At 50.2% G+C, this 11656-nt stretch overlaps 4 protein-coding genes across 4 annotated transcripts; 2 read left to right on the top strand and 2 right to left on the bottom strand.

Moving 5' to 3' along the window:
- Positions 1-2219: 2219 nt before the first annotated feature.
- CH63R_01676 (Kinesin-like protein) lies at positions 2220-4405 on the bottom strand (the record flags this gene model as incomplete). Its single annotated transcript, XM_018296651.1, has 2 exons — positions 2220-4132; positions 4195-4405. 2 exons carry the CDS (start codon positions 4403-4405, stop codon positions 2220-2222), a joined length of 2124 nt encoding a protein of 707 aa, XP_018165013.1.
- A 578-nt stretch (positions 4406-4983) lies between these two features.
- On the top strand, positions 4984-6269 carry CH63R_01675 (Altered inheritance 24; the record flags this gene model as incomplete). Its single annotated transcript, XM_018296650.1, has 3 exons — positions 4984-5167; positions 5247-5365; positions 5421-6269. The coding sequence occupies 3 exons, from the start codon at positions 4984-4986 to the stop codon at positions 6267-6269; spliced, it is 1152 nt and encodes a 383-aa protein (XP_018165012.1).
- A 1891-nt stretch (positions 6270-8160) lies between these two features.
- Positions 8161-9791, top strand: CH63R_01674 (Major facilitator superfamily transporter; the record flags this gene model as incomplete). Its single annotated transcript, XM_018296649.1, has 3 exons — positions 8161-8655; positions 8712-9286; positions 9362-9791. The coding sequence occupies 3 exons, from the start codon at positions 8161-8163 to the stop codon at positions 9789-9791; spliced, it is 1500 nt and encodes a 499-aa protein (XP_018165011.1).
- A 626-nt stretch (positions 9792-10417) lies between these two features.
- On the bottom strand, positions 10418-11558 carry CH63R_01673 (Nmra-like family protein; the record flags this gene model as incomplete). Its single annotated transcript, XM_018296648.1, has 4 exons — positions 10418-10671; positions 10737-11132; positions 11161-11398; positions 11457-11558. 4 exons carry the CDS (start codon positions 11556-11558, stop codon positions 10418-10420), a joined length of 990 nt encoding a protein of 329 aa, XP_018165010.1.
- Positions 11559-11656: the final 98 nt, after the last annotated feature.

Genomic DNA, 11656 nt, shown 5'->3' with positions numbered 1-11656 from the left:
CCTACTTTTTAAAGTCTTACTTCTAAAATAATATTAATATAGAAGTCTTTAATATAAATAATATTTTTAAGTATAAAGTTGTATAATTAATTTCTATTTAGTCCTATAAGAGTATTTTTAAGTAGTTACTTCCTCTTTCCCCTAATTAGAAAAGTAGTTATTCCTACTTCTATAAATTTATTCTTTACATAAAGTATATAGAATTCTAGAATTAATAAGTTAATATTATTAATTAAGTAGGTAGTACTATAATTATTAAGGACTATAGAGTTTAAGAGTAAATAAAATTTAAAGGAATTATAATTAAAAATAATTAGAGTACTAAAGGAACTTTTAGTCTTAGAGTCTAATAAATTTAAATTAATACTAATATATACTAATAACTCTAGAGCTTTTTAATTTCCCCCCCCTTAAATTTTATTTCTTAAATTATACTAACTATTACTAATTAGCTTTACTCTTAAGTTAAACTATTCCTCTAATTCTAAATAGGAAAGAATATTAGTAGCTACTTTCTTATTAATTCTTACTTTAGGGAACTTCTTAAATTATCCTCTTAAAGTAACTTCTACTTTAGAATACTTATAAATTTACTAGGAATAGTAGTCCTTTTAATTATAAGAATACTTATAAAATATTTTCTTTCTATTCTAACTCTTTTTAAATTATATTCCTTAGTAGTTATTTAAATTATTTAAATTAAATTACTTAGTAAAGAATATATATATTCTACTTATTTTACTTTTACCTTTTATAATTATATTCTTATACTATAAGGAAATAAATATTTTACTAAAAGTCTAGAGGGAATAGATTTTCTCCTTAGTCTATTTATTTTTAATAAAGTATACAAGAGTATTATTTCCCTATATTAAGGAGAATTTAAGACTAATTATCTAAAGGAAAGTCTTAATTATTAAAATACTTTCTATTTTAAGTATTTTATATTACTTTACTTAAAAGTAGGCTTAATATTATTCTGCATACTAAGTAGTAGAATTTATATTTAAATTAGCTTTTACTAAGACTCTATTATATTCCTCCTAAATAGTTATAAGAGTAATTAACTTATTTAATTTAAGTATACATTTTAAAATAATAATAAGACTATAAAGTAATACTTTCCTCTTATTAAGAAATTCTATTTATACTAATTCTAGTAAAAATTAATTAATAATTACTCTAATTTAAGTATATAAAGTAAGAATTACTTTCTTTCTCTCTTTCTATTAAGCTTCCTCTTTAGTCTTTACTTCATAGTAAGTATTAAATTATTTAATTACTCTAAGTATAGTTTCCTAAGTGCAATTTACTTTATTTTTTTCTTAATTAATTTCCTAAAAGTATATACTTAAAATTAGAAAATATACTAAAATAAATATATTTAATTAATTTATTATTTCTACTTCCTTTATTAAGTTAATATACTCTTATACTTCTAATTTAGAAACTTAGAATTTAAATATAATATACTATTATAGCTATTATTATTTTATAAGTAATTTAAAAAACTTATTAATAGTAATTATTATAAATAATGCATTAGTATTTATAAAGAAAAATATATTAAGAGAATTATAGTACTTTAAATTGTCATTTCCTTAGAGTTTAGAATTTAAATATAAATTTTCTAAAATTTTAGTATTTAATATAATAGTAGAGTTTTTACTTAAAGAGCTAAATTTATAATTATAATAAGTACTATATATTTAGGAATAAGAGAGTAAATAGTAGTTAATCTTTCTAAAATTTATTCTATATAATAGTTTAAGTTAAAATACTTATAAGACTAGTTATGTATTACCTTTGCGTAACTTATATAATTTAATGTAACCTACAAAGTAGTTCTACTTTACAATAATAATAATAACAAGTAGTATTAGGCTACTAAATAGCAGGTAGGCTTAGCTAACTGTCTATTATTAAGAAGTGTCCGCAGCAGCTGGTTACACCGACGTGGGCGACTTGCACTCTAACATCAGTTGAATCGAATAGTTTGCAAATAGCATTCCGTGGTTACGGAACGAACAAGTCAAGTGAACGAAGCGCCGAATTCGGGCGGTTGTATTAAAACCAGTCTTCGGCATACAATATGCCACACCCAAATATGCAAACCTGTCTCTCGAGGCCTATGACGGCTCGTATGCTAAAACTCCAGGAACACCATGCCCAATGCACTGTAAGCCGCCTTGTTGCGCCATGCTTGGATAGTAATCGCTCTAAACGGCGCCGACGAGCCCGTCGTACGCCCGCTCGACAGTTCGACCACCCATTCCAGGGACGGTCTTGAGCTGCGCCAATGATTCGATCTGAGCGCCGCCCTCCTCGGACCTCGTGTCGAGATAGTCAACAAGGTCCTGCGCCTTCTTGGACCCGAAGCCGTGCAAGCCCTTGATCTGGGCAATGTCTCGGGAGTTAACGATGTTCAGGAGGTTCTGCGTCTGGGGAGAGGCCGGCCCGGTGACCTCAGGGAAGACCGTCGTGTGGTTCTTGGTCGGCTTGGCCTTTCGGCTCTTCGTCTTGGCCGAGACGTCCACAAAGCTCATGTCCTCATTCGCGCTCGCCTCCTGGTGAAACTCGTCGTCACTCTCGTCGGAAATCCGTCTGCGTTTCTTCTCGTGCTTATCACGAGATACTGCGGGGGCCCAAGCCGACTCGGTGGGGAGCTTGTTGCCAAGCTTCGAGCGAAGCTTCTCTATCTTGCCTAGCAACTTGGCCTGGCCAGGGAAGAAGGGCAGAGCCTGTTCGTACATCTGCAACGCCACGACGTCGTTCCCAGCCTCCTTCGCTTGTCTGGCTGCCAACAGACAACGCAGTCCTTCTGACCGAGTGTCGTCGCGTTCCCGCTCCTCACTCTCGATTCGGCGCTCGAGTGCTTCCAATCGGCGCCGGACAGCGTCATTGATGTCAGGATGAGCAGGTGTTGGGGCCGGCTCGGCCGTCTTGCTCTCTCTGGACGCAAGGATTTCGCTGACCTTCTTCTCAACGATGGCCTCGAGTTGCTCGGCAGAGATGGAAAGCTTCTGTTGCGCGGGCTGGGGGGCTTGGGGGGGTTGGGCGATCTTGGTGACCTTGGGCGCCACGAGCGGCTTCCGCAGTTGAGTGGTATTGGCCGTCGGACGAGCCGGGGCCACAGTTTTGCTACGGTCCGTGTATACGTTAAAAAGCTTGACCGGACGGGTGACGTCGGCCTTCTCGTTAGCCTTGGACGCGATTGTACCGCTGTGGATGTTGTGCGCGTTTGGCAGAGGGCGGAGGGGTTGTCGCTGTGCCATGGCGGAACCAGCCGAGTTTGTACGGGGGACCTGCTTAAAAACAACCTCGTTCTCAATCTCGCGGACTTCGATGCGCTTGGCTCTGGAGCTGACATTCAAGCTGCTCAAAGTGTCGAGGTGGTAGCTGCGGATGGGTGCCAGGTTCAAAATCATGATGGTGATGCCGTTGTTCTGGCCGAGGCTGAGGATACGCGTCATCTTGGACTCGCGATAAGGGATTCGCTTGTCGCCCCGAGAGATGGCGTCAATGCATTGTGACAGCACGAAGAGACTCTTGTTGATTGCGGCCGACTCCACCAGTCTTTCCTTCCCGTTGTCCGTCCGACGATTATCCTCGGAGCCAGCCAAGTCAATGGCCGACGCCGTGCTTTCTAGCACCTGGTCCCCAGTCGTTTGGGTCACTTTGACCCTCATGATGGCGTGACTCCGACTGCTGTGAGCGTTGAGCTTCGTGGCGGCTGTGACGCGGTTGTTGTTCGCTTCAATGTAGAGTCGCGAGAAATCGTGTAGATCTTCGCAAGCGCGTTCCGAAAGGCCCACCACCATGGTCTTGCCGTCTTTCTCGCGGAGAGGGAGACCTGCGGGCTGGCGCTTCTCTGGCGGCTCGAAGAGGTCGAAGACCTTGTCGTTGTAGATTTCGTAGTATGACAGGGCGACGTCGACTGTCGTCTCGCCATTCGTGTCCTTGGTGATCTTCTTGCCACGTCGGTATACGCCGCTCAGCAGGCGTGGAATGACACCTCTGTCCGCCAGCTTCAGACCACCACGCATCGTGTGCGTCTTGCCCGTTCCCGTGACCCCATATGCGAAGATGGTGACGTCGAGGCCCTGGAAGAGCGCCTTGATGTGAGGTGCGACTGGAACAAGTGTTAGCCAGATTGATGCTACAATTTCGCGTCTCGCGTTCGTGCAGCCGTACCCTCCGACGTGAAGAGTTCGTCCTGCGTCGTCGCCTGGTCGTAAACGCTGTTGAAGGCGAAGGAGAACTCCTCGCCCTCGTTCTTGGGATTCGGAATCTTGACCAAGGTTGCGGGCTTGCCCTCGTCGGTGCTGTCGGCGCGAACAATGGTATCCTTGTCCAGTTCCTTTTCGAGAAGCGGACGAATGCGCGCGACCACACGAACCGACATCGTGGGCCAGTCCAGGAGGTGAATCGAATCGACGGAGATGGCAGCCGCAGCCAAGGGAGACAAGCAAAGACGAACTGAGGTCGAGGGAGGGTTCGTCGATGTCGGATGGACGCGATGGGATATCGTATCGAACGCGGTCTGGTGGAATTAAGATTGGTTCCTCGAGATCCTGGGAAGGATTTGACGTGGGTTGGACCCCCGTGTGGCCTTAGGTTGTTCAATTCGATATGCAACAATGTGCTGTGCAAGGAGAACATTGAAGGAAATTGTCCACGGACCTTGTCAACAGGGGTCGCGTCATGGTCTTCTGTGGTGCAGTCGTCGGGACAACGACACTAACGGCTTTCAGCGAGCCACTAGACCAAGCCTGGCCGAGCCACCTTAGCATTAGGGATCCGTGGAGAGTTGGTGACAGGGTACGTACCGCCAGCTGCGGCGGAAATTTATTTACCCCGCGCCGGAATCCGAAGATATTCCACAGTGGGTCTCTGTCCCTGTCCAGTTCCAAATTCCTGATCGAGAAGCTGAGCTTCGAGGTCACGATTCGAACAACCGACGTCATCAGCTAAGCTTCCCAAATGTCCGCCATGCGCGCTCAATTGCCCTTGCTGCGGCCGACGCGAGGTGTGCGACTGGGTCAAGCACCTTCGTATGTCTGCCGGAAATGTAGGGGCATTCAGATCAGCGCTGCGCCGACGACCGAAGCTCCGCGAGGTGGCGGGGATATTTTTGGAGCTCGAGGAGCATCGCGGGACGCTGCCGGTATGGGACTCCTCTCGCGTTTCCCATGGCGCCAAACCACTGCCATCGCTCGACCAATGCTTACTTCCTTGTCTTATAGATGCCCGGTTCGAGGTCCTCGGCTCTCCCTATTCGCTACTCTCCGTCACCTTGTCGCCATCGCAACAGCTCTACACGAGACGGGGGACTTTGGTTGGGGTTGCAGGCAAGGCTGAAAACGTACGATGCTGGATGCCACCTCCATCCTCGAGCACGGCACTAACACGACTGATAGGCCCAATCGACACTCTCGATCCTCTCTCCCTTCACACGAGCCTTCCTCGGCGTTCCTTTCTTATACCAGCGCATTTCGTCTTCGACGCCTGTTACGGCCTTGATATCGACCAAGTCGCCTACCACTACATTCTCCGTCCTTCACCTCGATGGCACAACCGACTACATGGTGGCGCAACGCAATGCGCTCCTGGCATGGACTGGCCACACCCTTTCCGTGTCCCCTCGTATAAGCCGCGGCCTTTCGCTGGCCCACTGGGGAAGTACGCACCTCACTGGCCGTGGTCTGGTTGCGCTGTCGTCCCCGGGCCAGGTCTACGAAGTTACCGTCGCCGAGGGAGAGGAGTTCGTCGCGCACCCTTCGCACGTGGTTGCCTACTCCGTCTCGCGCAACCCGCCTCTGCCGATGCGCCTGAAGTCCAACGTTCTCCGTTTCCAGATCCCGAGCATCACCGGCCTCCTCCCCGAAACGAACTTTATGAAGGCGATGCGCGACACGAGCACGTACAAGAATCTTTCGAGATGGCTGTTTGCCTTGCGCACCTCGCTGAGACGCACCATATGGGGTGATCGCCTGTTCCTCCAGTTCCGGGGCCCGACGACTCTCCTCATGTCCAGCAGGGGCGTTAGAGTCGCCGACTCCCTCACCGATAGGGAGGTCAATGAGATTGCAGACGCGCCCGCGGGGGTGGTCCCGGAGGCCGTTGAGCTCACAACCAAACCCTCGGTCGAAGCGGCGACGCCGGCGTACACGGAGCAGCCCCCTTCGGCTATTCACGTCGCGAATGTGGCGCGCGATGGAAAGGTCAACTTTGAAGATGCAAAGGACCTCAAAGAGTTTGTGAGGTAGAGACGGAATCCAAACAAGAAACACGTAAGAGCGCGTGCGGGCTAAGAGATGGGGTTATGGTTTCAATCAAACCAGACAGCCGCGGAGGCTAGGAAATGTAAATTTACTGTGTAATAGACAACAGGGCCGGGGCTCAACACACCATCCCGTGATACGGCAAGGCAAAGCATAATGGCATTGTGATTCGGCGCCGGACTACCTCAGCTTCGACCACGCGTTGCAGTCTGCGAAATAGTTTGTGGATGCACTCTGATAGCGGAGACAGGACTCAAGAGATGGGATGAATATTCAGTCGACGGTTATAGCTACCCAGCAGTGGACTCAACTCTCCGGGCTTCGTGAAAACAAGCTCTATGACCACGTGGATAGCGTCGACGTTAGCCGAGTTGGTTGATGCTGTCACTGGGGGGGCTGGCTGATGGTGCTGACGCGATGAAAGTCTCTGTCCACCTCGCGTCGCCAACATGAAATCGATTTCCGATGATCCGAGCGCCGAGCACACCCTTCCGAGACACGGATCTGCACAACTGGCCCAGCACACGAATCTCATCCCGTTCCAGAGAGGGAGGGCTTCGGGCCTCGCGCTTGAGCTTAAAGCCGAATCAAAAGGACCTGCCGGCCCCTCCACGTCGGAACACGGCCCCGGGAGAGGCCCACTGAAGGATGCAGTCTCAGCTCTTTTCGGACAATTGCTCCAGGTGTGGTCGGTGTTTCCAACAGTTGAGTCATTCGGCCGGAGACTCAGTATCGCGAAAGGAGATTTTGGAAACTCTCAGCAACGCACATCCGCCTGACTGACGAATTCTATGCCGACTTGTTGAGCGCCAGGATGAACCGAACAACTTGTAGTCACTGGCCATCGCGTCAGCTAGCCCGAGGGAGAGAAACACAGACAGGCGACTGATATCAATCTAGCTTCCGATATCCGCTCCCGTGATCCGCTTCCGCACGTCCCCCGTTCCATTCGCGGGAAAATACACATTGACAGCACACCGGAGAGCTTGACGCTGCTTGATCCTAGGATTGCTGGCAAGACAATTCGTCACTCGCGTAAGCTGGTCATGTTTTAGTCGATCCCGCTTGTAAAAGAGATGATCAACCCTTCCAACTCGTCCGTCCAGAGTGTATGTGTAGTTCAAGGTGATTGGAAATCAGGAATCAGTAGGTTGCTATTTGCAACTTGCTAGCCCTGGCTCATTTCCTGGACCGCTTTCCACCCATCCCTCATCCCCACCCTCCCCTGCTCCCTCCTCCCCAGGATTTGGGATCCAGTTGCGTTGATCCGGACTGGCCCGTTTAAACCCGAGCATGGGGGTTGTCTGGACCTTTTGTCTTCTCCGGTCCTCTGTCCCATGTCTGTACTGCTTCCTCCAGAGCGAGGACAAAGCGAGACCGGATTCTTTCTGCGCTGGCTACTTTGAATTATTCAGCTTTGCTTTCGAGCCGCATCATGGATGTTGCCGTGTGTTCGTGTCGTCAATCCAGTCTCCCTACATATATCCGCCTTCAGAGAACAAGACGACGAAGAAGAAGACCAGCTGCCGTTTCATAATTCAATCTCGTCAGCTCAGGCTTACCGGAAGCAAACGAACGCCAGAAAACTGAGAGGAAAACCCGCCCATTCGCCCCACAAACATTCCCTCTAGGGGACCCTTCATCGAGAAAACTTCCTGCCCCTCAAGGTTCGGCCAACGCAGTGAGGCTAGAAAGGAATTCGTCCAGAACACAGGCTGCCTTCAATCGAGGGTGTTGTGAGCAGGGAGAGACAGACTGAAAAGACAGTCGGACAAGGAGACCAACAACCGACGCTGAGGAAAACAGCCCACCAACACCACCGGCAATGCCACGCTCTCAAGGCGCCCTCTCAACGTCGTCCACCTCGTCGACCATCATGGACAGGTCGCTCGTCGCCACGGCGGCAGAAAAGGCGGACCGCATACCTTGCGAGTCCTCCTCGTCCGCCCGCCCGTCCCTGGACCGCATCCCCTCCCAGCAACATGAAGCCGACGCCAACATGTACCCGGACCCGTCCAACGTCGTCGAAGCGGATCTCGAGAAGGGCGGGTTCGCGCCCGTCCCTCAACCCACCGGTGCCAAGAGCCCCGGTTCCGGCGACGCCTCCTCCGCGGCGATCGGGGACGAAGCACCGTCCGGTTCCGCCGCACCGCCGGGTATGACCCCGGCCGACTTCCCCGACGGCGGCATCCAGGCCTGGACTGTCGTGTTTGGGGGTTGGTGCGCCTTGTTCTGCACGTTCGGCCTGATCAACTGCGTCGGCGTGTTCCAGGCGTACTACGTCCAGGGGCCCCTGAGCCAGTACCCGTCCTCGACGGTCGCGTGGATCACCAGCCTGCAGGTGTGGACGCAGACTTTCATGGGCGTCGTGGTGAGTTGCTGTGCATCCCGATAAAGGTGCGCCCCATCGCTGACACGGGTCCGCAGTTCGGCCGGTTCTACGACTCCTACGGCCCCAAGTACCTCCTTTACGGCGGCACCGTTGTGTACGTGTTCGGCCTGATGATGACGAGCCTCTCGACCCAGTACTACCAGTTCATCCTGGCGCAAAGCATCGTCTCGTCCGTCGGGTCGAGCGCCTGCTTCAACGCCTCGATGGCGGCGGTAACCTCGTGGTTCTTCAAGCGACGCGCCGCGGCCTTCGGCATAATGGTCTCGGGCTCGTCGCTCGGCGGCGTCATCCTCCCCATCATGATGAGCAAGATGATTTCCCAGGTCGGCTTTCCTTGGGCCATCCGCGCCGTCGCCTTCATGTTTCTGTTGCTGCTCGGCGTCGCGTGTCTGACGGTCAAGTCGCGGTTGCCGCCCCGGCCCCGTCCGTTTGTGTTCAAGGAGTACGTCGACAGCCTGCGAGAGCCGCCGATGCTCATCACCGTGTGTGCCTTGTTCCTCTTCTTCTGGGGCATGTTCCTGCCTTTCAACTTTATCATCTTGCAGGCGAGGGCTCAAGGCATGGATGAGAACCTGGTCATTTACCTGCTTCCGATCATGAACGCGGTCAGGTGAGTGCATTCCGTTCTTCCGGGCCCGGAGCAACCAAACCCATGCCATCAACAAGCATTGCTAACGGATCGCAGTATCCTCGGTCGTATCATCCCCGGGATCGTCGCCGACAAGGTTGGCCGGTACAACGTCATGATCTTCATCACCTTCGTCAGCGCCGTCTTCTGTCTCGGCTTGTGGATCCCTGGCAAGAGCAACGCCGCCATCATCGTCTTCCTCGTCATCTTCGGCTTCTCCTCTGGCGGCTTCATCTCACTGGCGCCCGCCTGCATCGCCCAGATCTCCGATATCAGGCAGATCGGTGTCCGCACCGGGACTGCGTTTGCCGTTCAGTCATTCGGCGCGTTGACCGGAAGCCCCATCGCCGGCGCCATTGTCGCGTCGCAGGGTGGGAGCTACCTGGGACTGCAGCTGTTCTGCGGGTTCTCGATGCTTGCGTCGGTCGGTGTGTTTTTTGCGGCGAGGACAGCGCAGGTTGGTTTGCATCTGAAAAAGGTGGTATGATGTGTGCTTGATGGGAAGATGATTCTGGAAGCGAAACTTTAACCAAAACGGCAAGGTTTATGCTGTAGCCTCCTCTGCTATCGGCCGGATGCGGAGGTATGCCGGACGGGCGAACCCACGGCTCCCGGCCTGAAGACCGGGGACAGCCGGCACCCCAAACAACTGGGATGACACATCTTGAGAAGGTTTCAAGAAGTGAATGGTAAATTAGAGGTTAGCTGTCTTCCCTGGAGAATAGGGAATGCCAACTTTGGTTTGTAGAGCTTAGTTCCACGGCATGTACAGTGAGGTTGTAGAAAAAAGACATAGATTAACTTGATTGATAAATTGATATCAACGCAAGCTAACGGGAAACTGGTCGTTTTTATTCTGGCGCGTAGCTGCTCTCCAGTCTCCGGAGTTCCCCTTGCTCACTTTCGGAGATCCGGAAGCCAAGATTACAAGGCACACAGCACACTCCGCAAGACGCCACCTCGAATCAATCCCGTAAGCTGCTCTTGAACGCCAATGATACGTCCACGTGCCAGGTGTTTTGTAACCAACCCCTGGATAAGGAGTAGAAGACTGTGCTCTATTCGTTAAATGCATGTCATGGGTTGCCGGGCCCAATCCACGGCCTCCTCTGCTCACTCATTTCCCCAGCCCCTTTCCAATATCTCTTTCGCTGAAACCGGTTTGATGTGCGGAAAGTCTTCGTTGAGCGTATGAACTGGTTTGAGATTGGCTTGTCCGCGCTCGCACTCGAGCCCAAAAGGAACAAGGAAACTGTGCAGCATTTCCTTCGGGTACATCTTGTAAACCTCACGATGAGCTGGCAGTTCCACCATCACGTTGGCCTTGAGACTCTCGACAGAGTTGTAGAAGACGGTGAACTTGGTGCCTTCATAATGTTAGCCACATCTGTGGTGAGGAAAGCAAAAGCCACCTCATGCATGGTAAACTGACCTTTGACGTCCTCAGCCATGCGGACAACCTCATTGAACGTTACCCTATCACCGATTATATAACTTTCGGGACGCCAGTTTGGATGCTCAAGAAACTCTGCAATGAAGCGGGCAACATCAGAGGTGTGAGTGAAGACAACTGGCACATTTCCAGACCCAGGGATTGACGCAAAGTTGTTGGCCAGGTCAACGAAGAAAGCAACGTCGTCCATGTAGGACTTGATTCGAGGGGTGCCAAAGTAGTCGAGGAAGAATCCATTGTAGACAGCGGTCCACTCCAGAGACGTCTTCTTCAGTGCCTCCAGGGCCGTTTTCTTGGCAACCGCCGGCGGGAAGGCGTCGTATTGCCTGGATTCGAGGAAAGTGGTAAGCGAATCAACTTTTGGAAACGTGACCACTAGGAGAAGAGTGCATGACTGAGAAACTGTACTCTGGCAAATACGGGATACCGAAGTAGCTTGGTACGAATCGATTGGTCGTCTTGGACCTCTCGGCCGCTTCAATCAGATGGGGCTCCGATTGGTTCTCTCCTGTTATGTTGTTGACAGTAGAGATGACGGTATCCACATTGTGCTCTTCGAGAACGAGCACGAGGGCGTCGACGTTGGAATAGTCGACGGCCACGAAACGGACGTTGGAGTCGGCATCTGGGCTTCCTGAGACCTTCAAGAGCGTCAGCCATTCGCATTCTCTTTCAGTGATGGAGAAACTTGGTCCCAACCTTCCTCGTCAGGACCACAACTTTGCGTTTGCCCTTGGCTAGGATACCGTCTACAAGCGCTTGACCAAGACCACCAGTGCCTCCGGCGATTGCAATAGACATATTGTGTGGGTTGTAGGTTATAAAAACGGGATACCGAAATGCGGCTTTGATTTCTAGGATTAGATTCATGACTTCAGGAAAGACACCAGTCCTCTTTA

The sequence above is a fragment of the Colletotrichum higginsianum genome, chromosome 1 (genome assembly GCF_001672515.1).
Source record: "Colletotrichum higginsianum IMI 349063 chromosome 1, whole genome shotgun sequence".
Lineage (NCBI taxonomy): Eukaryota > Fungi > Ascomycota > Sordariomycetes > Glomerellales > Glomerellaceae > Colletotrichum > Colletotrichum higginsianum.
This window is presented reverse-complemented; position numbering and strand designations above follow the sequence as displayed.